General features: G+C 38.2%; 2 protein-coding genes and 1 long non-coding RNA gene across 4 annotated transcripts; 2 read left to right on the forward strand and 1 right to left on the reverse strand.

Annotated features, from left to right (window-relative positions):
* Positions 1-684: 684 nt before the first annotated feature.
* On the forward strand, positions 685-8,355 carry LOC148291088 (uncharacterized). Its single transcript, XR_015826593.1, has 4 exons — positions 685-971; positions 1,895-2,039; positions 2,108-2,502; positions 8,069-8,355. It is a non-coding gene; the product is annotated as an uncharacterized LOC148291088 (long non-coding RNA).
* Positions 8,356-11,109: 2,754 nt separating this feature from the next.
* LOC110747368 (succinate dehydrogenase assembly factor 1, mitochondrial) lies at positions 11,110-12,130 on the forward strand. 2 transcript variants are annotated; one of them, XM_021947558.2, is made up of 2 exons: positions 11,110-11,241; positions 11,422-12,130. In XM_021947558.2, the coding sequence occupies exon 2, from the start codon at positions 11,610-11,612 to the stop codon at positions 11,904-11,906; it is 297 nt and encodes a 98-aa protein (XP_021803250.2). In that variant the 5' UTR covers positions 11,110-11,241; positions 11,422-11,609; the 3' UTR covers positions 11,907-12,130. The 2 variants fall into 2 exon arrangements, with proteins under 2 accessions (XP_021803250.2, XP_088102287.1); XM_088246161.1 differs by having other exon boundaries at positions 11,137-11,250.
* Positions 12,131-15,597: 3,467 nt separating this feature from the next.
* Positions 15,598-18,772, reverse strand: LOC110747025 (disease resistance protein RPM1). Its single transcript, XM_021947240.2, has one exon. The coding sequence runs from the start codon at positions 18,517-18,519 to the stop codon at positions 15,766-15,768; it is 2,754 nt and encodes a 917-aa protein (XP_021802932.2). The 5' UTR covers positions 18,520-18,772; the 3' UTR covers positions 15,598-15,765.
* Between the last annotated feature and the right edge of the window lie 8,941 nt (positions 18,773-27,713).

The raw sequence follows: 27,713 nt of genomic DNA on the forward strand, positions 1-27,713 counted from the left end.
TACTCTAATTGGACTAATGGGCTTATTTTGGCTAGTTTATTCTAATTGGGTTAATGGGCTATTTTGGTTGAGGCAATGGTTCATCTCCTTCCTTGTGCTTACCCATGTTTGGGCTTAAGAAAATGGGCCTGAGTCCCGAGGCCCCCAAGCGACCCGAGACTTCCATTTCTTAACCCATTGATGGGCCCCATGATAACTTGTTACCATCCATACCACAACCCACTCAAGCAAGCCCCGGGCATTTGAGTGGCTTGGGCCCACTTAAGCTTGTAGTGTAATTGGGTGTGAAATAACGATTTCCCGCTTGGCATGGCATGTTGCTTGGCATGCTTTTAATTACGACGCTTGATAAGATAATTAGCATGGATTTGCAGAGCTAAATGCATTTTATGCTTTTAATCTTATTTTCTAGCATGACGGATTTTTATTTGGCATGGCATGCGAAGTATAACTCGTGCATGGCAGATTTTTGCGTGCTCCAAATTGAGTCTTTTCTCGATAATATATCGCTTTTGGGCCATGAATTCATTCGGGCCCAACCATGGATTTTTTGGGCCTCAACATTAGCCCCCTTAATTATTAGGGTCATGGATAAGTGCTGGAATGGGCCTGATAATTAAAACCCAACCCAAAAATCAAATTTGCACCTGTAGGAAACCCTTCTTCTTCCCCGTGCAAAATGACGGCGTGTAATGATAATCTCCAACAGTTACTTGCGGTTTCCCAATGCCAACTGCCTCCTTCTTCTTTTTCATTTATTATTTCTTCCTTCTTCTCCTTCTTCAAGAATCCAAACCCGTGGGTACTGTTCATCAATTCAGAAGTAACATTTCGAAAGTTCCGATCATAAAACTTTCTTCATGAAAGTTGTTCATCTGCTCGAAGACTAAAGTCTATAAAATTTTGAGAATTTTCTGAATTTTTCTGATGCCTCAAAACGGGTCTGTAGCTTCTGTATTCATCAATGGCTGGTGAGTTCCTGTAGATTCGGTTTCTGCACTTGTTCTTGATATCTACTGCTCTGGTGATTGTGCTTACTTCATGAAACTTGCTTGAAATTATGTTGTTTACCACATATCCAAAATTGGGGATCATCCGACCATTGTATTGTTCTCTGCTCTCATTTTTCCAAAGTGTGTACATGGATTGATGTTGATGCCTTTGATGCATGCTTGTTTTCTTGAAGCTTGAGTTCCTTCGTATTTCTCAAAATTTGTGAATTAGGCACTGAATTCTGTGGTTGAGCTTGTGATTTAGGGTTTTAGCTTGGTGATAAACAAGACCTTCCACAAGCTTACTTAGGTAATGCATGCTAAGTGTTCGTGAAAATGACTCAAAGTAGCTTGCTGGCTGTTTTTTGAACTTTTGAAAAATTTCTTTTCAAATCTGGGTTGGAGCTTTCGACATATGAAAATAGGCTTTTCAATGGTCATGTTGGAACTGGTCTTGTGTCATTTGAAGCAAAAATGAATTTTTGGAGTAGTTTCAAAGTATGGGCTAAGCTGCTGAGGTTGTGCAATTCCTGCTGCATGACATGTTTTGGGAATCTGTTTGACAGCCTTCCCGAACTCTAAATGTAATGAAATTTTAGAAAAATGAAGTTTGATATGTCTAGTAAGAATCTGGAAAGTTTGGGATTTTTTGGTTATAGGCTTGATTTTTAGCGATTTTCCAAAGGTGGGATGTCCAGCTGACATGGTAGGAAAGTTCGTCTATAAGTTTCGCTTGGCATGTTTTAGCATTGAGCGTGTTGGCCTCATTTATTCCTCTATGAGCTTGGCATAGTATATGTTGTGTGAGTTGGTATTATATCATGATCAAATGCTTGATTAATGAGCTTGCCTATTATCTTTGCATGTTGTTTGTGCATTTCTCTGCTTGATCGTCATCCAAGGCTAGTGCAAAAGTGGTCGCGATTAGCCCTCTCAAGGCCGGAGAAGAACTTTCTGCACCAATCCCCAAGCATGCTCAGTATGTGAAGTCTTCTGTGACAACTTCTAACGCTCGCATCCATAATAGCAAGTCAATTAAATGTCAAAGTAAGCACTGCAAATGTACTCTTGAGACATGATCATTCTTCTTTAACTGATGTATTTATCTTTTTCAGGAGTTGTCATATAGCCACGAGAAGAAGTTCTTGCAAGTATTAGTTGCTGAGGTATCCATCTTCAGAAAGACCAATTCTCAAGTATGCCTGAGAATAATGATGATGCCAAAGTCTGCGTAGAAGAACATGGGGATAATTGCAATGATGGGTCAGCTGGTTGCATAAATAATGAGATCAACAATGGTGCTGAAGGAGATGGTAGCGTGAAATAGTAGATACGATATTCTTTTAGCACCAACTACCCTTCTCCCGGCACCAACTACCCTTCTTCTAGCACCAACTTCCCTTCTTCCGGCACCAGCTTCCCTTCTTCCGGCACCAACTACCCTTCTTCTAGCACCAACTTCCCTTCTTTCTTGGTGTATTTGAGGTCGTCCTTCGAGGTGATTAACAAGGTATGCCCTTTCCTCTTTGCAATTTCTTGAATCTATTGAGGGGCTTGTTGGGTTCTTCATGCCCATGGGCTTTGATTGATGTAGGTTCAGAATCCATAGTAAGTTTTACGATTTTAACCCTCAAATTAACGGCAATATTGACGGAGTTAGACGGTAGGACCAATTCGCACCATTATAAAAGTTGAGGGACCATTGGAACGGAAAATTTAGTTAAGAGACCAAAATGCAATTTGGGGACATTTTTAGAGACCATTTGAATTGAAAACGTTTCTTTATTTTTAGCCAAGTTCTTGTAGGTTGCTTCACAAATGGATAAACTTGTCCTCCCCATTTTCATTAAAAGTTGTGTGGTAGCAACACTCTCAAATCCATAATTAGAAAGAAGTAGCCAAGTAACCCATCCACAAAGGAAAGATGCACATGAGCTACAACAAGTAGATGAGTGAAACAACAACGTTGCGGACTAATGATGTTTGGCAAAGAGTCACTTTTGGTCCCTGTGGTCACTGGCGGACCTGTGCAGGCGCAAGGAGGTGCACCTGCACCTCCGGTCGCCGGAAAAGTCCATTAGAGCAGCTGGAGTTGCACCTCTGCTTCACAAATGAGATGCACGCAACGTGTTCGATGAAATGCCCAAACTACCTGGGCTGGGCGCTGCATCTGGTGTGTGCTGCGGGCAACGCGCGCGAGCTTCTATTTTTTTTAAAACAGCCTGGCCAAAACGACGTCGTTTTGGACCAGGCTTTAAAAGAGGCGTTTTTTAAAAAAAAAAACCTAGCCAAAACGACGTCGTTTTGGACTAGGGTTTTGAAAAAAAAGAAAAAAGAAAAAAAATAAGGAAACTGATGCTGCTGCTGGGCCATTCTATTGGGCTTTCTAATTTGTATTATTCCTTACTTAATTGGGTTTCCAATTTTCATAATTCCTTACTTAATTGGGTTTTAAGTGGGAGTTATCTTTATTCAATTGGGTTTTGGGAATTCCTTATTTAATTGGGATTGGAATTCTCTTTATAAAGGACCAATTTAACATTACTCAATTTCATCAACGTGTGTGTGCGTCACAAGAATCCAACGTTTTTTTTCCTTCTTGAAACCTCGTCGGCAACAATTGTAGGTGTAATGTTATTTTTTTAATTAATTATGAATAACATTCGTATTGTTTAAATGATAAGGATGTTTAGTTGTCTTTCTCTTTTTTCTTTTTTTCTTTTTTTTTTTTTGGTGTGGAGCTCTTAGCGTTTAAAAATTGCACCTCCGCTGAAAAATTCTTGGGTCCGCCGCTGCCTGTGGTTTATCATTTTTACCACTAAGTTCCTTGCGGTTTTCATTTCGTCAATTTTGCCCATGTAATTTTAATTCCAAGCAATTTAAGGAAAAATTCACAATTTCTGTCAAATTATTGTAAGTGCATTATTTATCGAATACATATCTTTCACGTGGAGATGCATTTAGGTCCAATCATTGACAAAATAAAAGAAGAGAAACAAACAGGACAACCAGTCTCACACTTACTTTTAAAATATTCTATTTATAGTGTATGGTCATACAACTGTACTCTTTAAAGAAAGAAACATTGTAAGTCGAGTATAAGAAACATACCATGTCTATACAATAAGAAACATAAATAATATACAATAATACTAAACATACCATGTCTATACAGTATACTATTTATAGACATGGTATGTTTAGAGAAAGCCGAATTACAGTCAAGGATAAGACTATCCAGGAAATTATTAGAATTAATATTATTCTTTTGACTCTTATAATACCCCCAACAATTCACATCTGTCTAAGGCTTTTGTTCATTTTTTGTTTCAGAAGCTTTTCTTTGTTCAAGTGAAAAAGTTATAAGTTTTTGTTTTGGTACAAAGGTAGTTTTAAGTTTCAATTCGCCATGACTCAACATTCAATGCTATAATCCAAGCACAATTCAACATTTAAAAATGGTTGTGGTAAGCCAATAGCATTATACATAAAAAGAGTTACAAAATTTGTAACAAAAAAGAACGGGTTACAAAACCATTGACTTTACAGCGAGAATAATACTACGGCAGAAGCCCAGCAGATCGTCTGGTCTGGCATTATGAAAAGAAGGGTGAATTGACTGTGCGCAGTGCCTATGAAGTAGCATCGTCAGTTCCTTTTTGAGGAGGCAGGGGAAGGCACTTCAGATCGCACTCTGTCCTACGGTGTTTCTGCTAAAACATAGAGAATATTGAGAGTAGAGAGTGGAAAGTGTAGAGAGAATGAGAGTTGTAGAATATTTTCTGATTTTTCACTTATGTTTCATTCCTTACAATCAACACATATATATACAAGTTCCTAAGACATTAGTCAAGCCCCCCAAGTTAGGCAACCAAACTAATTAGGCAACCAAACTAGTTAGGCAACCAACCTAGTCAAGCCCCCCAAATATTGTAGGTGCCAAACATTAATTGACTACATAATTAACACATTAATTGACTACATAATTAACACATTAATTGACTACATAATTAACACATTAATTGACTAAACATTGTAGGCTACCAACCATTGTAGGTGCCAAACTAATCCTCATTAATTGACTATTGCTAACACTCCCCCTCAAGTTGGTGCATAGATATCATCAATGACCAACTTGCCAAAAGAGAGACTGTCGTTATTAATATTTCCGCATCAAGCTTCTTCTTAATAGAATGTCGATCCACTTCAACATGCCCCCTCACGTGGGACCACTACATGGTGGGCCACACGTGGAGCAAAGGCCACATCGAAGTTAATCATTTCGGTCTGTCGGTGGCAACACCAAATCCAAGTGCAGCCAGTTGGTCGGTAGATCACATAAACCATGCGAACAAGGCAAAGGCAAAGCAAAGAACACAGAAACCCTGTGAACACGGCAAGGACACAGAAACCCTGTGAACACGGCAAGGTAAGGTAAAGGACACAGAAACCCTGTGAACACGGCAAAGGTAAGGTAAAGGACACAGAAACCCTGTGAACACGGCAAAGGTAAGGTAAAGGACACAGAAACCCTGTGAACACAGCAAGGTAAGGTAAATGACACAGAAACCCTGTGAACACGGCAAAGGTAAGGTAAAGGACACAGAAACCCTGTGAACACGGCAAGGTCACAGAAACCCTGTGAACACGGCAAGGACACAACCAAACCCTAAAATAGGGAAAGGCACGTCAAGGTAAAACCAAACCCTAAAAAGAAAGGGTAAGGCAAGGTAAGGCAAATAAAGGCCAAGCAAAGGCAAGGTGGCAAGGCATGGCAAAGAAAGCCCAGATAGGGCAACAAAACCCTAAAGATAAGGTAAGGCATGACAAATACGGAAAGTCAAGAGCAAAGGTAAGGTCAACGGGCATAACCACATCGGAAACACACCGGTAAAGGCAAGAACACGGTAGAAGCAACAACAACACTGTCCTCAACAAGAGACAACAACACTGGCAGCAACAAGAGCAACAATGGTACCAGCAAGAGCAATATAAGGCACTGGCACCAGCAAGACAAGGCAGGGCAGACAACTGTGGCAGTAGCAACAGCAGAGGCAACTTCTCTTCACTCCCCATCTCCCCCTGAAGAGAAGGGGTCGATGAAGCCATATGATCAGTGGTACTGGCACAAGTGAGAGAAATCTAAGACACTGGCACCAGCAAGAGCAATATAACTATCCCCAGCAACACTGTCCCCAACAACTCTCATAACAGGTAGGAGCAACAACACTGTTAACAGCAAAGGGACACAAAAGGCAGGAGCTGGCACCATCAAAGGATGGTGTAAGCAACAACAATACTAGCAGCGTCACAAATACTTCCATTATTGCAGACACAACTTCTCTTCACTCCTCCTCTCCCCCTGAAGAGAAGGGGTTGTCAGAACCATAAAAGCAGTGGCACTTGAGAAACAGAAGCTGACTGAAGCTCAGATGTAGAAGAATCAGTCATGGCAGATAGGTAACTGAATTGCAGGCAGCGGAATAGATGAGCAGCAGTGTCACTCCCCCTCAAATCCGACGACGTATGAGAGTCGAGATTTGGAGAAAGCAACACCGGTAATGACAATAAAGTTGCAGCACCCAAATAAAGTTGCATCTATCTCCCCCTCAAATCTGACACTGGTAGAGGGTCGAGATTTGGAAGAAGAGAAAATGAAATAATAGTAAAGAGACTCAAACATGCCAGTCTCGTGGTAGAAACAAATGTAAGGAAATGTGGAATGGAGATGGGCATCCGACAACTGGAGAAAAGGAATAAAAGATGGAAAAGAGTCAAAACATTAGGCACAAATGTGGTGTGCATGAGAACGAAGAGATGAGGAGAAAACACCTTCACTTGGGTAACACAGAGAAAAGTGTAAGTCAACAAGGGAGAAGAAATATACCAGACAAAAATGGGATGGAAATAGAGTGGAAGAAATAATTTAAGGAAATAAAAGGGAATAAAGTAAGAAGTATGTGATAGGTGGTGAGAAAAGAAACCATAAATAAGAAAACACAAGATGTTGGCGTGAGAGAGAGAAATAGTCAAATTGAAAAGGAAAAAGAGGTAGACAAGGTAGAAATAAGACAAGAAAATAAAACACCCTTGGGCCAACAAGTTGGCAAAAGCAAATAAAATCAATAAAGAAAAGAAGAGCAAATTGGAAGAAGAAAGGATAAGAACGGGAGCTAAACAAAGAGAGGGGTTGGAAAGAGAGATAGTTGAAAGGAGAGCTCGTTAGAGAGCAAAGAGAGAAACAGATAGGTTGCTCAAAAAAGGAGAAGGAGAAAGGCAGCTCAAGAGAGCAGCAAAGAAGACAGAGACCAGCAGAAAAGTCAAAGAAAAACATAAGGGAGCTCGTTAGAGCTTGAGAGATGATGCAAACACCAGAGTGGCTGTGCAAAGGGAACATCGTCAGTAGTGTAGCTCGGTATGACAGAGACAAGGCCGAGTAGGAAAAGGCTCAGCGAGCGGTGACGAGGCTCGCGGAGGAAAGGAAATGGCTCGGTGAGCGATGACGAGGCTCACGGAGGAAAGAGATCATGGTGATCAAGGAACGTACTGCCCATAGGAAACAAATTAGGCCATCGTGGCCAAGGGACTTATTGCCCATACAGATAAAAGAGAGGAAATTTAATAGAAACAAGAGAATTTACAGCAACATGAAAAAATGCCAACGACTCTCAATTTGATAGAGGATCTTAAGGATTAGCCATTAGGCTCTGATACCATGCTAAAACATAGAGAATATTGAGAGTAGAGAGTGGAAAGTGTAGAGAGAATGAGAGTTGTAGAATATTTTCTGATTTTTCACTTATGTTTCATTCCTTACAATCAACACATATATATACAAGTTCCTAAGACATTAGTCAAGCCCCCCAAGTTAGGCAACCAAACTAATTAGGCAACCAAACTAGTTAGGCAACCAACCTAGTCAAGCCCCCCAAATATTGTAGGTGCCAAACATTAATTGACTACATAATTAACACATTAATTGACTACATAATTAACACATTAATTGACTAAACATTGTAGGCTACCAACCATTGTAGGTGCCAAACTAATCCTCATTAATTGACTATTGCTAACAGTTTCAACGCAAGCGTGGTCCCGGCTTTGGCAAATTTGTGTTCCTCCCAAGGTTAAGGTGCTCATCTGGCGTGTGCTTCTCAACATCCTTCCCACAAGAGAACGGCTGCGCAGCAAAGGAATCCAAGGGGATGTTGGTGTTTGTGGGTTGTGTGGGGCCCGGGAGGAGACACTACATCATGTTCTCTTGGACTGCTCTTTCACAGCTTTAATCTGGCAGAACAGCCCTTTGCAGACTGAATGGCGTGATCATGATACACGGGACCTCAATGGCTGGCTCGAGCATATTCTGATGGGTGGGGATCGTCATAAAACTGAGCTTCTTTTTATGCTTATATGGAATCTCTGGAATGAGCGCAACACGGTCGTATGGACAGCAAAGCGTAGAAGCCCTTGTGAAGTTGTTGATGGCGCTGTGCGATTGCTGCAAGAATTCAAAGAGCATCAGCCTACCATGTTGCAGCCGCTCTCACGAGCCCAGGCGAAATGGCAGAAACCCCCTCTTGGAGCCATAAAGATCAATGTTGATGGGGCTCTCCATGTGCAAACTGGTTCCGGAGGAGGGGGGATTATGGCTCGAGACTCTGCAGGATGTTTCGTGGCTGCCCGTGCATGTCGATTCAGCCACGTCTCTTCCCTAGAACATGCTGAAATTCTTGCTCTCCGTGCAGCCATTCTATTTTCCCATGACCTTGGCCCGGGGCCAAAGATCATTGAGGGTGATGCGCAAGGAGTGATTCAGACTGTCCAAACCGCGCATGAGGATAGGTCCATTTTAAGTTTTCTGTTTTCAGATTGCAAGTTTTTACTTTCCCAGTTAGAGAATACTTCTATTCAGTTTGCTTTTAGAGAGGCTAATCGAGTAGCCCACCGCTTAGCTCGTTTGGCTATTACCTTACCAGGAACATTAACGTGGCTACAGGACCCTCCTGATGCCGTGTGTGATGTTTTGGTAGAGGATATTTTGTAATCTCTTTTTGTCTTCAATGAAATCGCTTTATCTCAACAAAAAAAAAAAAAAAAAAACTAATAAAGAGTATTAGTATTATTGTATATTATTTATGTTTCTTATTGAATAGACATGGTATGCTTCTTACACTCGACTTACAATGTTTCTTTCTTTAAAGAGTATAGCCGTACAGTCATACACTATAGACACGATATATTTATCGAATCATACCATGTCTCTAATTCGGCTTTCTTTAAAACATACTATTTATGTTTCTTATTGTATAAACATGGTATATCTCTACACACGCGGCCATACACTATAAATAGTATATTTTAAAACATACCATGTTAATTCAAACATGGTATACCGTATAGCCATGTCTATAGGCCCCTTTTGGTTCACAGAACGGATTTGAGGAGAAATCACTTCACATGTCATTTCCCAAGGGATGAGAAATGAAATATTCATTTTCCACATTTGGTATTGTTGGGAAAGTAATCGGGAGATATTATTTTATTTTCTTTCCCATGTTTGTTTTGAGTAGGAATGGAAAACAAAGTTTGTATAATTTTCCAATTATACCCATATTAAATCAAATAAAAAAGAATGCATTTAATGATATATTGTAATTCTAAATTGTTAATGAGGACAAAATGGTCATGAAAAATGTGTATTTAATGTTGGTTCATTTTCCCAAACTTTCCCATGAAGAGGGAAAACAAAACCCAAGTTGGGAGGAGGGGCTTCACTTTCCCTCGTACTGTCCCATGTGCCCGACAATAATTTCCCATGCCAAGACTTACCAAAACATGGGAAAGCAATTGATTTCTCATTCCCAAGTCTCTTTTCCCATGAACCAAATGGGACCATAGTGTATGGCCACACATGTTATAATAAAACATACCATGGTATATATACAAAAGGAGAAGGCTACCACAACACTAGCGGTGAGAGATCAGCTGGAGTCACAAGGGCCGCACCCAACACCCGCTCTGCTCTCAGCAAATCCCAACTAACCTCCTTCCGGCGAGCACAAGCTGCATCAAAACACCATGCAAGACCCAGACGAGCAGAGCCCAACCCTTTGGCCTTGAGGTTAAACCGGTCGCCTTCCTCTCTCCCTTATTTTTTTTGGACCGAAATACCCCTCCAAGCAAGTGGCATGTGTTTCTTAAGTAACGGCATTTACAATTATTTGACAAAAATTGATAATTATCCTTAAATTTCTTGGAATTGAAATAATATGATCAAAATTGACGAAATTAAAACCAGGAACAAAAAGTGACTTTTTGCCATGTGTTCTTCTTTGTTTAGTTGCTCGAGTTTAATCACATTTTCATCTCTCGATATTACGCGGGATATAATCTATAATGTGTTTCCTTTCCTCTGAATCAAATCAAGGGCATAACTTATCTGCACTTGGAATTGTGAAGGCTCATTTTGTTCTCATGCTCACTACCTATATGAGGAAAGTCCTCCATGGATTGCATCATGGAGTGAGAGGAAAAAAATAAATTTAAAACATGTGAATATTGCATCGTAGCTAGGTTCATTTTAAGCATGTCAATATGCATACGAACCATGATATCTTTACAATCAATCTTGCTGTACTTGTATATTTCTTGTTAAGTCATTACTTGGATTTCATGCTGAGCAATGTTATGCAAAACATGGCTTTGTTAGTTTAATCCAACACTTATTTGAAATTTCCAATGCATGTATTGGCTGTATCTAGCGATCAGCTTTTCATGTGACTTGTTGTGCCTTGTGATAGGAACCCTCTTCAAAAAACATCTATGTTGCACCCATGCTCCTCTAGACAGGGGTATGCAAGTATCAGATATGATACTTACTTGATACGTCCCCTATACGTATTAGATATGCGAAATGGAGTATTGTGGACTTTCAGCGAAGTTGACTGGCTGATACATCTCCAATACACGAAGGATACGGGCACGATACTGTCCCGATACGGTCAAGGATACGGTGGGGTTATTTTGCAAATATTAGAAAACTTTTGTGTGTTTTTTAAAACAAAAAGAATATTTGGGCTGAAGAAGGTAAATTGCGAAACCTGATATTGTAAAACACGTGTCGACATCGAGGCTAGGTTTTAGTTTTAGGGGATGCTTTTCTCTCTGCTCTGCTCAGATCCATTCCAACGAAGAGAAAGAAAAAGAAACACTGAAAAAGGAAGAAGGCGGCAACTCGACCCAACCAGTGGTATTTTGAGTCGGTTCTTCTTTTCTTCATAGTTGCTGCTGCTGACTGTATCTTCTGTTCTTCTTTTCTTATGGAGACTAGTATTTTGTTTTATGCATTGAATAATTATAACATGATGGATGAAATATCAATTTTGCTATTTATTATTTTTAATTTATATTATTTTAATCTCCGTATCAGGACGTACCTGTATCCCAGTTTTTGACGTATCGGCTTATCGTATTGTATCCGTACCGGTACCGGTGCAACATAGATAAACATACAAATTTATGTTTGTATACAGAAGAAACAACAAAGTCAAAATATTTTTCATAACGTTTTGAAGTTGTTCTCAAAAGCAAATCTGGTGCCAAACAAAAGAAGATGCAATGGGAGTCTCCCGTGGACCAAGGCTTTCTGGGATGCAGAAACAAGTCCTTAGTCTATACAGAGGGTTTCTGAGGGCAGCCCGTGCAAAATCTGCTCAAGATCGACAGCAGATTGAGTCACTTGTGTCAAGTGAGTTCCGCCGGAATGCCAAGGAGGTAGACCGCAAAAATTTCCTTTACATTGAGTACTTGCTTCGCCGCGCTAAGAAACAGCTTGATCAGCTCAGGAGCCCCGATATTGTTGGATTATCAGCCCTGAATGTCAGTTTTTTGCAGACAAAACATCCTCCAAATTGAAGTAAGAATTTCATCTATTCTTATTTACTTGTCGAGCCAAATTTAGTTTGATCCATTGTTTAAACAGAGTAACAGAGCAAAATAAATTTTTGGCAGAAATTTCCATGTTACTATAAAATCTCAATGTAATCTCTAAATTGTGCAATTCATTGATGGTCATGGTCTTCTAAGGCTGTGTGTTGATTATCTTCCAGATAATAATAGCTTATTGATCTTTGTTGATAGTTCAAGTCCTGTTTTCTGTGTTGCTTATTGTTCGTTAGACGATAAAAAAAAAACCAATGATTGATTTGAGACAAGTAGCGATAGAAGATTGTGGTTTGTTTGATGGGAATGGTAAGCAAATGTTACTTTCGAAGACTGATCAATAAAAGGATACATGGAAATATAATTCGAAGTTGCACTTAACAGACTTGAAATAGAAAAAATATCTCGTGAATGTGCCTCCCCATTGTCCCCAACTTAATGGCTCACTAAAGCAAGACCCAAAAACCAAAACTGCAACAATCTAAGAAATGGAGAAGACAATAAAACCCAGAAGAGCAAACAAGGAAAAGAACCCAACAAGATGGTACGGCCATAAAACAGAACAGGAACCCAAATTCAACCTTGACAACTAGGAACTAAAACCTCAAGCAAAGAATGCTCATTGCACAAAACCATCTTTATTACAATTAAAGCAGTCCATTGTATCAAAAGAAAATGGTATTGAAGCAAACCAATGCTTTTCTTACTATGAGCTTATTATTTTCATGCGATATAAAAGAGGATTTGCTTATATTGCCCAATCTTCCATCTAGTATAACAGATATATCTGTGTTATAAAGCGAGACAAATAATATGCAAATATGGGTTAAGTCAGTTGACCAATGCAATAAGCTGGACCCTTTGCACCCAAGTTCGAATTCCCCTCCCCTTAAATTAGATTAATTTAAAGACGATTATCGCTTGTATTAAAAGAAATAGAAACATATATATAGAAATTTCCCAGTTTTGATCTTTCTTTTGCATTTTATTTCTCAATTTTAATTTGTTAGTTTACTTATTTCACTCTTCCCCTAACTTGTGCTGTCTTCTAGACTACATTGACTAAGAAGGATGCTGCATTTTAGGTTCAGATTAATCAAAGTCTGACACCACATATACATGCTCTGTTTATTTAATCGGGTAGCAGAAATCTTCCTTTAATGGGGAGCAAACTTACATAAATAATTATATGACAGCACTCCTATTCAAAGGCTAATATATTTTAATAGAAGTTGGAAGGAGGGAGTGGACTTACATCACTTGCTTCTGAGTTCAGAGAACCCAAGATATATTTAATTTCCCACATGTCAGTCTGATATAGTAATGTAAGTGAGGGAGCATTTGCAATTTGGTGTGATTAAGAAAAGATTTCTAATTTCTTTCATTTATGGAGCACCAGAATCCCCTACAAAGTTGAAATGGTCACTGAAATTATTTTGGACTCTGCTATAGTTATGTCACTCTCTACTCTAATTTTGGAATGTTATCTATTGATTTCCATTTAATTATGTTTTCAACTCTGTTCTATGTCTTGATTTACCACACCAGAAATTCTCTCACAAAATTTTCTTAGAGAGATGGTAAGGGCAATTCCATTTCTGATCATATGATTTTATGATTAAGAAGATACAGTAGAAGAGCAAATATGGCCTCAGCTGCAACCGATCTCTTGATTGGCAAAGTTGTAGGCATTCTTGAGAGCGAAGCATCCTCCATAGTAGGTGTTCGTGATCAAGTTGACGAGATTAAGCAAGAGCTTATAAGCATGAAATCCTTCCTAAAGGATGCTGAGGGGAAGAAACCGCAGACAGAAGGAGAGGAGACATGGGTAGCTAGCGTGAGAGATTTGGCCTATGATGTTGAAGATATCATTGATAAGTTCATGTACCACATGCATGAGCAGCAGAGTGGGGGTAGATTTGCAAGCTTGCTCCACAAAACCATTGTAAAAGGAAGTAATGAGATGAACCTTTGTGCTTCAATTCAAAAGATGAAGCTCCTTCGCTATCTGTATTTATTGGTAACAAGTGAAGAGGAATTTCTTCGAATCGATGCACTTGCTTTTCTTCCAGGTCCTCCGCCACACCTTCAAAGGCTTCTTTTGAGTGACAAACTAGCAACTGTATCAAGTTGGTTTGCTTCACTCAGGAGCCTCACAGATATCAGTCTACGTTGGTCCAGACTTAAAGAAGATATACTACCACACGTTGAAGCACTGCCCTGTCTTAGAAGGCTTATCCTTGTTAATGCCTATGTTGGGAAGGAGTTGTGCTTCAAAATAGGCTTCGCAAAGCTCACACATCTGGAGTTGCTTAATTTCTCCTTCTTGAAAAATATAACAATAAAAGAAGGTGGATGCCGAAACTCAGTTGTTAGTACTTCATTGCTGCATGAAATTAAAGGCATTACCACATGGTCTTGAATTCCTTCGGAGTCTAGAAACATTGAGATTGGGGTCTGTTCCAATGAAAATTATAGAAAATATACGAGAAGGAGGCGTGGATCATCCAAAGGTACAACACATCCGCGAAATTGACCAAATTTACGAAACATCATCTGCGACTGCTTCTGCAAGGTGAAAGCTCGCCCCATGATTCTTTCCCCACACCGTAAGTTACTGTCCTTCCATTGACTTTCCTAAGCTTAATCATTTTAGATCCTTTAACCACTGTTATATAAGCCACTTCTCATTTGCAAGTCTGTTATATGTGCATTTATTTTATTTTGATTATGGTATTGCTCTGTCTTGTCATATCCCTTTAAAGACTCAAATTGGAGAAGCACGGTGCAAAGATGAATTTGCACCAACAAACACTACTAGTCAGGAGCTAATAGTTCTGGATTTCTGGTTCATCCATCAAGTTCCTTGCAATTATTAATCATATTCTGTTGCTTTGGTAAAACCATCACAGTTCTACAAGATTCTTAAATAATTTAATTGTCTCAGCCATTAATGAAGATTCATCCTTAATCTTCTCAAAAACCACCAGCATGTGACTTCTCCAGCTACCTGGTTATTTTCTATTTTTTATTTTTCACAATATTGGCTAAGAATTAAGCTTTTAATTAGTCTCATTCATAATTTGAAGCAGCTCAGGCCGTTCAGCCATGCTTTCTATTTTCTTAGTTAGTTTCTGCCTCTAGAAGCTCTTTTGATTTTCAAAAGTCAACTGGAGTTATCCACAGAACCATATTCATTCAACTTGCTTACTTTGTTCTCTTCTTCTTGCTAACTGATTTGGAAATGGAGTAGGCAGGGTTTTAATTTTCTTCCTGATTCAACCATTCCCCTGCCTTGCATTGTTATTTTACTCTGGTGATGTTGAAAAAGTCTTCAAATTAGTAGCAAAATGAATTGTCAATTGCTCACAAATCATATTAAAACCTTAAATTCATAACTCAATTTAAAAGGCAATATATTTTAATAGAAGGATGGAGTGGACTTATACTAGCCAACTTCCACTAAATATGTATTGCTTTTTTCAGGCTATCAGGCAAGAAAGCGAATGGAATTAGCAATGATGTCGCATCTCTCTTCCTTACTAAATAGAGCAGAGTGCAATCTATTAGAGGGGATGGTCTTGCAAAAAAATTTCGTCAACTATGTTATTTTGATCAAACAAATTGAAACAAATTAAAAGTTTTCCAGAGCAGCAGAAGATAATTAGCAAACTCTCAAAATAAAATTGAGCATTAGATCCTGATTAGTGCTTCTTAAGGCATTACATAATCAAATAGCAAACACACTCACGATCAAATTACATAAGATTCCATAGAAAACGAAGAGACCAAAAAATTAAATTAAAACCTTACATACCTCCTTCCAAAACAACTAGGACAACCTTTCATAACACATCCCCAGTGACGTTTGGTAATAATGGTAGATCTCAAGGACGTGTTGTACCTTTTCACGATCCACACCTCCTTCTCGTATGGAATCCGTAAGTTCCTTTGATACAAGACTCAATTTCAATTCTTTTAGTTCAGTGAGGTATTGAAGACCCTTTGGCGTTGTGTTTAGTTCTGGGCAGCTATCAAGCCTTAAGGCTTGGAGATCTGACATTACCCCTTTTTCTATAGTTATCTTGTTCAATAAGGGACAAGCATACAAAGTCAAATAATTAAGCTTTACAAAGCCTCTGCTGAAACATAACTCTCTGCCAGCATATGCATTACCAAGTTTAAGATCTCCCAGATTGGGCAGTGCTTCAATGTAAGGTAGCAAATCTTCTTCAATTCTAGACCAATGCAGATACAAATGTGTGAGGCTCTGGAGTGAAAAGAACCAACGTGGCACAATTTCCAATTTGCCAACCAAAATAACCATTTGAAGGTGGGGAGGAGGTGAGCATAGTTTGTTTGTTTGAAGAACCTCCTCTTCATCGCTTGTCATTAGAAACAAGTAGTGAAGTTGCTTCATCTTTTGAATTGAGGCACATAGGTCCATCTCGTCTCTTTCTTTTACATTCGTAATTCCAATCCTTCTAAGTTGGGTCATATTACCCACAAGTCTAACAATGTTTCCTTCTAATTCAACACACGTCAAAACTTGCAATTTCTTCAACATGCATATATTTGACGGTGATCTTGTCCCATTCACATATCTGAAGGCCCTAGTTTCTTTAGCGACACGAAACATAATTAGATGGCGCAAGTTTTGCAACTTGGCAATTCCACTTGGAAGTACCTCTATCTTTGAGTCTCTGATATCCAAAGTTTGAAGGTTGCGGAGCTTTCCAATGGATTCAGGAAGCTTCTTAACTGGAGTTCCCCTTAAATTTAAGTATCTTAAATTGAATAAGTATACAAGTTCTTTTGGCAGTATATCAATTGGAACATATTCCAAATCTAGCACCCTCAACAATTTGCATCCAGAGGGCAATGTATTCGAGGAAGAGGATGAGGACACGTCAGAAACAAACACAAGAAAAGAACGAAGTTGTGCCATACCAGTGCCTAATTTAATTTCTCCTCCAGTGGTTTGAATTGACAAGCGGCGCACTTGAACTTCGTCCATAACTTCTTTTCCATCATATACAGCACCAAACTTTTCTTTTTCTGATTTAGACAGAGCAATCTCCCGCATAAGATCGTGCATCTTACATGCTTTGGGCCTTCCACTTTCGTCGTTCCTCTTAACAACGTGTAGCATGCTACGGAAAATGAGCTGCATAAGATAGCTCGTAGCAACTTCTTCAGGTGTGGCGCCTTTTTCATCTTGAACAAACCCTTCAGCTATCCACAACCTAATGAGCCTCTTTCTTCGAATTGGATAGTCTTCTGGGAAAAGGGAACAGTATAGAAAACAGTGCTTCAATGGGTATGGTAAATCATCAAAACTAAGAAATAAGATGTTCTCCACTCGCTCTGGCAACGGCTTAGTTAAATGCGAGTCTAAGCTGTTGTAGACTTGCTTCCACTCGAATGGCTCCTTGTTGGACATCAGACCACCTAAAGCCACGACTGCCAGAGGTAGGCCTTCACACTTTTTTACAAGTTGCTCAGCCAATGATTGAAGATCTGGTGGACAACATTTATTCTGGTAAGCTGAGAATGCTTTGCGGCTGAATAGCTCCCAAGCATCGTTCTTTTCGAGGGGTTGAATGTGGTGAATATGACTTTGTACTCCAAAACAATAGGATGCTACGTCTTCTCTTCGAGTAGTAAGCATGATTCGATTTCCACGCTTTGTATTTGGGAGTGCTATCCAAATTTCTTTCCAAAGTTTGATATCCCACACATCATCCAATACAACCATGTACCTTTTATATTCCAAGTAATTAACCAGCACCTGTAGCAATTGTCTATATGTCATGGTTTTCATGCCTGCAGGGACCTTTTCCTTGTTTGCTTCGTGGAATTCCTTAATCAAGCTTCTAAACAAGTCGTCAATCACATAAGTTTGTGAAACAGTTAGCCAAGCACAACAGTGGAATTGTTTCTTGACCCTTTCGTCGTTGAAGGTCTTGGCAACTAAAGTCGTCTTCCCTGATCCGCCCATCCCCACCACAGAGATAAGCGTTTGCTGTTGCTCTCCATTCATCAACCAATTGATCAATAGTTGCTTCTTTCTTTCAATCCCCACGAGCTCATCTTCCTTAATAAAAAGAGAAGATTCCGCTTGGTTCCGCATCCATTTGCCAACATCATCACAAGTACTACTTGTTCCTTCTAATCCACCGACACCATATCTCTGATACCTCTCCGGAATGTCTTTAATCATTCTTGAGATTTTCCGCAACTTCTTTGACATTTGACGTCTGAACCAAACATTCTGTGGAATGAGAATGGTTTGGTGGAACCACCTTGCAAATCGGCCGTCATGACATCCTCGCTCATACATGTGATACATGAACTCGTCAATGATGTCTTCAACATCATAGGCCATGCCTCTGACGCTTGCAACCCACGTCTCCACACCTTCGGTGAGTGCCTTCTTGCCCTCAAAATCATTTAGGAAGGCCTTCATGCTTACAAGCTCCTTCTTCATGTCATCAATTTCATCACGAACACCAGCTATGGAGGATGCTTCGTTCTCAAAAATGGTCACAATTTTGCCAATCAAGAGGTCTGTTGGTAAGGCCATAACTGGCCTTGTATCCAAACTAGTTGCTCACAATGGTAGAACGAATTTGAATATAGAAAAGGTGGAAAGATGAGCCAAACCCAAAAGAATCTAGTGACGATTTCAGCCACACGGGGCTTATCACTTATCTTATGGAAGGAAAATTCTACTGGGCTTACTACCATAAGATCGTTGTGAAATGAACGGCTATTGACCAACTTCAAAAAGCAAACACTGGCCCTTGCAATCGGTCGTGGAAAGAAAAAGACAAAAAATAATGAAAGCCACGATTTCAGCCACACGGGGCTTATCACTTATCTTATGGAAGGAAAATTCTACTGGGCTTACCACCATAAGTTCGTTGTGAAATGAACAGCTATTGGCCAACTTCAAAAAGCAAACACTGGCCCTTGCAATCGGTCGTGGAAAGAAAAAGACAAAAAATAATGAAAGCCAGTTAACAAAAGAATAAATAAATAAATTTCACTATATAAACTTCAATAATATAATCAAATACATCTAAAATACGAAAAGAAAAAGAAAAATCTCTGCACACATGTAACCATGTCATCTCCTTTACTCACCCAAGCAGGCAGCCATAAGTTGTGTTGTTTGATGGGATGTTGTTTGTACGTGCAATACCAATATGGTTTGGTGTCACGGAGTTGAATCACAAATATTTGGTCACGCGACAAGTCAAGCTCTTCATGCAATTGTAGCAATTAAATCCATGTTTTATAGGTCATAATTAGAATATCGTCCTTGCAAAAAATTAACTTACATTTAGAATATTTGTTTATCCAAATGAGAAAAAAAAAACACAATTTTGTTGATGAACAATAAAATGTTCAAAGCAATAATAAAATGCCTAAACGATTACAGATTTTGATAGCCGTTTAAAAGAACATTAGAATGAGGAGCCAAAAAAATAGATGATTCGAATCATGACATTAAATTGTTAAACGAACTCAAATAAATAGCATGCGTTCCCTTCAAATACTGTTTGAACCCACAAGCACACATTACAGTCGCCTCTCAATCAACCAAAACATGAGCCAACTAATCAACAGTAAGTTATTGTTATGTTGCAAACTGTTGAAGGAAGAATAACACAATTTAATTTAGATGGGGACGACAGACTTTTTTGACATAAAATATTAGAATTGCATAGCCAAGCAGGCAATCTTGTGAACAATGATAATAGGTTAAAGGAAAAAGGCAAAGTCAATTGTGTAACAGAAAAAACTTGCACAATAACAAAGGGAATTTCTAACACCGTCTTGAACATGAGCAAAATTCAGTCAGTTCCTTCTCATAGGTGTCCTTAAACATTTCAGACAAGTAAATTATAAAGATCCTTACCATAGGACCTGATAGTGTTACATAGATCCAACGATACTTGACAATGAAACATGGTAGTGGCGGAAATGAAAAAGGGAAAAGATCCCATATAACACTATGTTTAGAGGTTTATTGCTTTTGTATTTTCTTCAAAGGAGTGATAAGAGACTAGCTTAATATCTTGAACTTCGCTGTTAAAACCTACTTACATCTCTCAGCACACCAAAATTGTCAGGGAGACCAAACATTACTGGCAACAAATTGCCTAGAAACCAAAGAAACCAAGCTCACACTGGCTCTCTCTTTCTCAAAATGTCTCGACGTACTGATAGATGATTGTGACTGCAAGCAGAATTCCTGTTCCTGAACCAATCGCCCCCATGAAATCGGCCAACACTGCAAGTGCACCAATGATAATAGGTTAAAGGAACAAGAATGGTTTGGTGGAACCACCTTGCGTACATCATAGGCCATGCCTCTGACGCTTGCAACCCACGTCTCCACGCCTTCGGTGCGTACATTCTTGCCCTCAGCATCATTTAGGAAGGCCTTCATGATTACAAGCTCCCGCTTGAGTTCATCAATTTCATCACGAACACCGCCTATGGAGGATGCTTCGTTCTCAAGAATGGTCACAATTTTGCCAATCAAGAGGTCTGTTGGTAAGGCCATAACTGGCCTTGTATCCAAACTAGTTGCTCACAATGGTAGAACGAATTTGAATATAGGAAAGGTTGAAAGATGAGCCAAATGAATCAAATGACGATTTCAGCTGGCAGGGAAGCTCCTCCAATGTGCAAGAAATTTCAGTGATTTGAAATTGTATCAGTGGAAGCTCCCTCTCTCTTTATTTTTCATATTTGTTTTTCTTCCTCTCTCCACTCCATCTTTCAAATTCTCAAGTGATCAGTGGGCAAGTGCAATGTGAGAGTACCATATTATTTTATAATTTCTCGAAACAGAGAACAAAGAGGTCCAATTCAAGATGGGATAACTACCCATTAAAAAAACAGCTGTAAACATGAAAACAAGAGCTAATTGAGAAAAAAGAAATTTTCTTGCATTATTTTCCCAAAGATGAACGTGATTTACGGAGAGAGCCTAAAGTGGTCAGTGCTCAAAATAAAAAGGGACAAAATAATTGAAAGTTGCGTCACGTACGTTATGACAACAAAGGTAAAGTGAATCCCTTTTCTTTTCTTTCTTCTTTTTTCGGCACCTTTTTACCTAAATGAATTGCTTCCCTTCTCTTTTGATTTGACTTGAAAATATGATCTTTTGGATTGTATATAGGTAAGTGAATCTCGTAGCTTTAGGCAGAACTTTGGATCAAATAAACAACTTTGATGCAACTTCTGTATTGAGATATATTTTCCCCTGTCCACACTGAAGGCTAAAGAGGAAAGCAATATGTGTGCGTCCAATCAGATTTCTATTACAACTTAATTTCTCTATATTCTCTCCATAATTTCTCTAGTTTTTATAACACGTTATCTATATTCTCTCCATAATTTCTCTAGTTTTTATAACACGTTATCAGCACGAGTTGCACGAGTTCGCTTTAAAAATACCAGCTGAATCCTCTTATGAAACCCAGATCTTTTATTCATTTTCTTCTCCCTCATCATCATCATCATGAACCGAGCTCTACTTTCCAGACCCAAACCTCACTCACACTCTCTCCCTCCTCTCTCTCATGAAAATAATAATAATAAATAAATAAAGAGCCTGAAAGAGGAAACTGAACAAATATGGCTAAATTGGGAGCTGAGTTGGAGCAGAGGAGCAGCAGAAGAAGCTGAGCACGTCGCTGGCATCTCTTGCTCAGGGCATGGAAGAGTACTTGGATGGGCTTGTTCCTGATGGGAAGGAACCTGTTTGTGAAAGCAATTCTTAGCATGGTGACTTTGCTTGGACTTTGCTTGGGATATGAAAAACTGATCAGAAGAAACAACGCCGACAGGATGAGCTTCTCTTTATCTTTTTCTATTATTTTATTATTATTCTATACTATTTAATATCAAAATTAGTGCAGGTGTGTGCTGGTGGCAGGTGGAAAAGGCTAGCGTGATTTTCATAATGCACTAGTTTCTTTACATGCCTGATTACATATATTATATAATATTATTATAGTATGATTTTAATGCATACATATTACTTTATATAAGGCCTTTGTAAACTTTAATGGGTTATGACAATATACTATTTATTTAATTTTTTTTTCTTCCAACTATTATATTATATTATTTGATCATGGTGTTGATAAGAACCCATCAATAATTGTCTTTACTTTATCTATATATATAGTAATTCTATGGACGATTTCACCTCTTATATTTTTAGTGGTGGTTTTATCCCCATATTTTACTTTATTTACTGTATGGTGTATGTTTGTTGTCCATATAACAGTATTTATTTAAAAGTGTGGCATGAGTTTATCGTCCACACAACTGTTTTTACTTTTTATTTTAAAGTATGGAGTAGAATTAGTGCCCATACAAACACATTTACTTTATTATTTAAAGTATAGTGCAGAATTAACGTCTATATAGCAAACAATTTAATTTATGAATGTACTTTTCCGCACATTTACATTTATTTAAAGTATAGTGCTAGTTTATTATCCATACCAGTAATTTATTTACAGGTTATTTATTTTATGAATTAATTGTGTGGTATGATGAGTTTTTACAGCATATAAAGTTCAGGACCAGAAGTTCCTTGATCCTTATCATACAACTACATCAGGATCAGAAGATCCTTGACATGTAAAGAAGGACCTGGAGTTCCTTGATAAATGTAATAGTACCGTATTGGTTAATAGTACAGTACACATGAATAATAACTGTATTGGCAAATGTACTGTACACATGAATAGACACATATTCATGGCTTGATGAATAGTATCATATGCATGAATAATGACATATGCATAAATATTAACCATTTTGGGTAAACCGTCAATATATACAAAAGGGAACCTTACATACCTCCGTCTCTCAAATTCTCAAGTGACATATGCATGAATAGTGACGTATTTGTTTTTCTTCCTCTCTCCACTCCGTCTCTCAAATTCTCAAGTGATCAATGGCAAGTGCCATGTGATAGAGGTGTCAAACGGGCCGTGCCGGGCCGGCACGTCCCATTTAAACTCGTGCTTTTAACATTTTCGTGCCGTGTCGGGCCGGCCCAGTTAACTTAGCGGGCCGTGCCGTGCCAGCCCATTTAGTAAAATCATAAATCCCAGCCCGGCCCAAAGCCCATGTCCAAATTGAAACGGGCCGGCCCGGGCTCGTGCCGTGCCCGTGCTCGTGCCATACTCGGGCCCAAGAACCAACCCATTTAATTTGAATTTTTTTTTTCCCTTGATTTTTTTTCCACTACATAATTCATATTATAAACATAAAAAATATAATTAGAAGCAAGGAATGATGAACTATTTAAAAACATTAATCAATCAAACATCTAAACAATATGAAAGTTTGGAGGGCAAAAAATAACCTCATTAAAACCTTTCCTTAAAAAACCCCCAAAGGAGGAAAATCCGATCAAGGAAAAAGAGTGCCATTGCCCTCCCAAATTACACAAAATGGAAAACAAAATTAATCTAGGACACCAATGCAGTCAATCAAATACTTGTCCAAAATTAATCTCAACTAACTTTCTTCATTAAGGGAACTTGTGCTGTCATCTTCAAAATATGAGAGATCTTCATCTACAAAACTTTGAGTTCGAAAATCAGCATCTTCTCAATCCTTAAAACACATAAGTGCCTCGCATATTTGAGGAGTAAGCCTCGTCCTCTTTTCGTCCAGCACACGACCACCTGCACTAAAAGCAGACTCCGAAGCTACTGTGGACACCGGAGTTGCTAGTACATCACGTGCCATAATGGAAAGCACAGGAAAGTTCTTTTCATGTGCTTTCCACCAATCCAAAATATTGAAATTATTTCTTTCTTCCTCAGTCATAAATTCAACAAATGCAGTATCCAAATACTTAAAAACTTCAGTACGAGAACTCATTACACTCTTTTGTTTTCCTTTGCTAGCAAGCATACCAAAAACAGCTGCACTACTAGATGAAGATGAACCAAATAAATGAACAGTTGGAGCAGTTTGTGTAGCTATTGTACCATCACTATATTTCTTCACATACAACAAATAAGTATCATTGAATGTCTTCTGAATATTGGATATTGTAAGTGGTAAAGTAATTGATAAATTTCTTGAAATTTCAGTCAATATTACTTCCAAACCACTTACTTTAATTCTAGGATCCATTATTGCACCAAAACAAAAAGTATAAGGAATCTCTGTCCAATACTTTTTATATTTAGTTTCCATTTGCTCACAAATGTCTGTAAAATTACATGTAGTATCATATCTGTATTTAGCAAAGGTAGCATTAATTGAAAATAAATCATGAAGTGCAATAGGAGATGTGGGATAATAAACACCAGAACAGTTACATGTAGCATCATAAAAAACTTTGAAAAAGTCCACCAAAGTAAAGCATACATTCCACTCTTCGTCCCTCAACAGCAAAACATGTTTAAATTGCTCAATAGCAAAAGAATTATTGGAAGCATTGTCAAAAGTAATAGAAAATATTTTATGAGTAATATTATACTCCTTAAACACGTTCATCATACCATGAAAAATAGAACTACCAGTATGTGGAAATTCAAGAAGACGAAACGCAATAATTCTTTTCTGCAACAACCAATTTTCATCAATATAATGGGCAGTAACACAAATAAAAGGCAAATTATTACCACCATCCCACATGTCAGAAGTCACAGCAATAGAACCCTTCAAATTAGAGAAAACATTTATCAATTTTTTCTTTTCCTCATCATAAAGTTTTACAACATCACCCCTATTAGTATTGCGAGAAACTTTCTTAAATTCTGGTTGCAAAGCCACTTGAACAAATCTTTCAAAACAACGATTTTCAGCAAAACGAAAGGGAAATTCAGCACATGCAATAAATCTAGCTAACTCAACTCTCATTTTAGCTTGAGAGTACTTAAATGAAGAGATTCCAGTATTTGCAGATAGTTGAGACTGCTTAGCATGATTATGACCATTTTTTTTAAGACATGCATTAAAATGCCTACGAAGATGCCCAGTACCATTTGCAGTTTTACAAGTCAAAGTATGCTTGCAATAAATACACATAGCCTTTGGAAGAATAGTCCCATCATCAAGTTTTTGGTCACAATTATTATCATAATGCTCACCAAAATCAATATAATCTTGAGGATCCATTAACCAGAAAAATTAAATAAATACCTCCCTTTGTGATTACAGAATCTCCAGAAAAAATCTCAAATACCTCGAGGATCCATTTCAGCTTTCTGTCAAAATATATTCTCAATGGGGTTAATGTGTTGAGCTTTTTGTACAGAGTCTGTTAATTATATTAAGAAAAGAATGGTTGAAAATCCAAACCAGATACTTACCATTCAATTAGAACCCAGAAGGTAGAATCTGCAAAACCCACACCAAAAAATCAAAAAATTTAGACTATTGTTTTGATAAATAATTAAAATTAAAAATAAAAACAAGATCAAACCCTACAATCAATGTTTCTCACAAATTTTGAGCAACCAAACATAGAAACTATATGTTAAAGCTGTTACCTTGCAAATCCAACTCTGTAGAATTAGAGAATTGGTTCGTGCTGATGGTTCGCAAGCTATTTAGATGCCTCCAACACAGGTTTTGGTTTATGATGCTATATGGATCTTCCAACACTGATTTGGGGTTTATATAGTTAGGGATATTTCCTAAAGATTTATGATATGAGAATATGCAGAAATCGAGAGGAAGAGGAGGAGATGATGGTTTGTTTTCTGAAAATTCACGCATGGCCTCACGCATGGCCTAACGCCTCTCCAAGTTCCAACCCTTCAACTGACTCCAGAGTCCGACAAAGTTGGTTATGTTTGTTAAGTCATTATTAATGCTGGGGTGTTTCAACTTTCAACGAGTCCAACTTCCAAGTTCGTTTTTATTATTTTATATTTTATTTTCATTACTCAATTTTTTATTTTTTATTCCAACTTTTTTTTTTATCTTAAAAAAATGCAATAGAGGATTGAAGCGGGCTCGGGCTCGGGCCGTGCTTGAAGCGGGCTCGGGCTCGTGCCGTGCTTGAAGCGGGCTCGGGCTCGTGCCGTGCTTGAAGCGGGCTCGGGCTCGTGCCGTGCTTGAAGCGGGCTCGGGCCAAGTCCATTTAATTTCGGGCCACGGGCCGGCCCGGTCCATTGGACCTTTTTTTAAATCCCAACCCGGTCCAAGCTTTCGTACCGTGCCGAGCACGGCCCATTAATATTCGTGCTCGTGCCGTGCCGTGCCTCATTTAAACGGGCTGGGCTCGTGCCGTGCTGGGCCGGCCCGTCCCGTTTGACACCTCTATGTGATAGTACCATACTATTTTAAAAAAACAGCTGTAAACATGAAAGCAAGAGCTAATTGAGAAAAAAGAAAATTTCTTGCATTATTGAAAGTTGCGTGAAACCCGTGAACATGATTTACGGAGAGAGCCTAAAGTGGTCAGTGCTCAAAATAAAAAGGGACAAAAAATAATTGAAAGTTGCGTCACGTACATTATGACAACAAAGGTAAAGTGAATCCCTTTTCTTTTCTTTTTTCTTTTTTCGGTACCTTTTAACCCAAATGAACTGCTTCCCTACTTTTTGATTTGACTTGAAAATATGATCTTTGATTCTTTTGGATTGTATATGGGTAAGTGAATCTCGTAGCTTTAGGCAAAACTTTAGATCAAATAAACAAATCTGATGCAATTTCTGTATTGAGATATAATTTCCCCTGTCCACACTGAAGGCTAAAGAGGAATGCAATATGTGTGCGTCCAATCAAGCAGTCCAGCTCACCTAAAAATATAGGACTTCTCGTTTCGTTTCAAAAAAAAAAAAAAATAAAAAAAATATAGGACTTCTTTAATAAAGATCTTTAGATTAATCTAATGACACATTGACACATATTATGAAAATACTTGCCTCATTTCCTAGAAATAAGAACTCCCACTTTTATGCTAATCATAGTTTGACATGTATGTTATGAGATTCTCCTTTTGCGCTTTTATTTTTGCATATATGTCAAATTTTAATTTGCATGAAGTATGAATGCCTCCTTCCAGTAAAGAGCTAAGAAGTGAATATGGGGAGGATGGAACACAGCTTTTCAAAATCATATTATTTTCCCATAAAATAAAATAAAGTATTCGATGTTGCTGCTACTTCCCACCCACAACTCGTGCTCAGTAGCTTTTTTTTCTTGGTAAGTTTCGCTAAAATTAATATCAAGATAAGTTTCATTAATAAGAAACAAATCATTACAAATAATGGTCAAAGTTAAACAATTCCTACTGCTTTTACTGCTGAAAAGTTTTTATTTTTAGTTTAAATTTTATCATCAAGAGGGAGTTGTATGTTGACTACATGGACGAACTCAGGATTTCAAACTAAAGTGAGTTAGATTTACCTTACGTATAAGCCTTGAAGGGAGGAGCATAATCAATGGAGTCAGCGTGTACAAATTTCCAATTGTTTTAAAAACACAAAACCTGCAAATGACCAACTAGTGTAGTGGTTTGGGGTAGTTGCCCCCTAGTCAAGGTCCTGGGTTCGAGTCCTAGCATTCGTGTTGTGTGTGTGAGTTTAATATATTATCGTCCATCTCAATAGAAAAGGTCCTAAAACAAAAACCAATATTAATTAACCAAAATAAAAATTCATACTAACCAACCAAAGAAATAAACTCATATTAATTAATCAAAATAATTAAAAATGTAGAAGTTATTAGGATTAAGGCTTTATAGCGTAAAACATGAATGATTACAAT

The sequence above is a fragment of the Prunus avium genome, chromosome 8, assembly GCF_965620075.1.
Source record: "Prunus avium chromosome 8, drPruAviu1.hap1.1, whole genome shotgun sequence".
NCBI lineage: Eukaryota > Viridiplantae > Streptophyta > Magnoliopsida > Rosales > Rosaceae > Prunus > Prunus avium.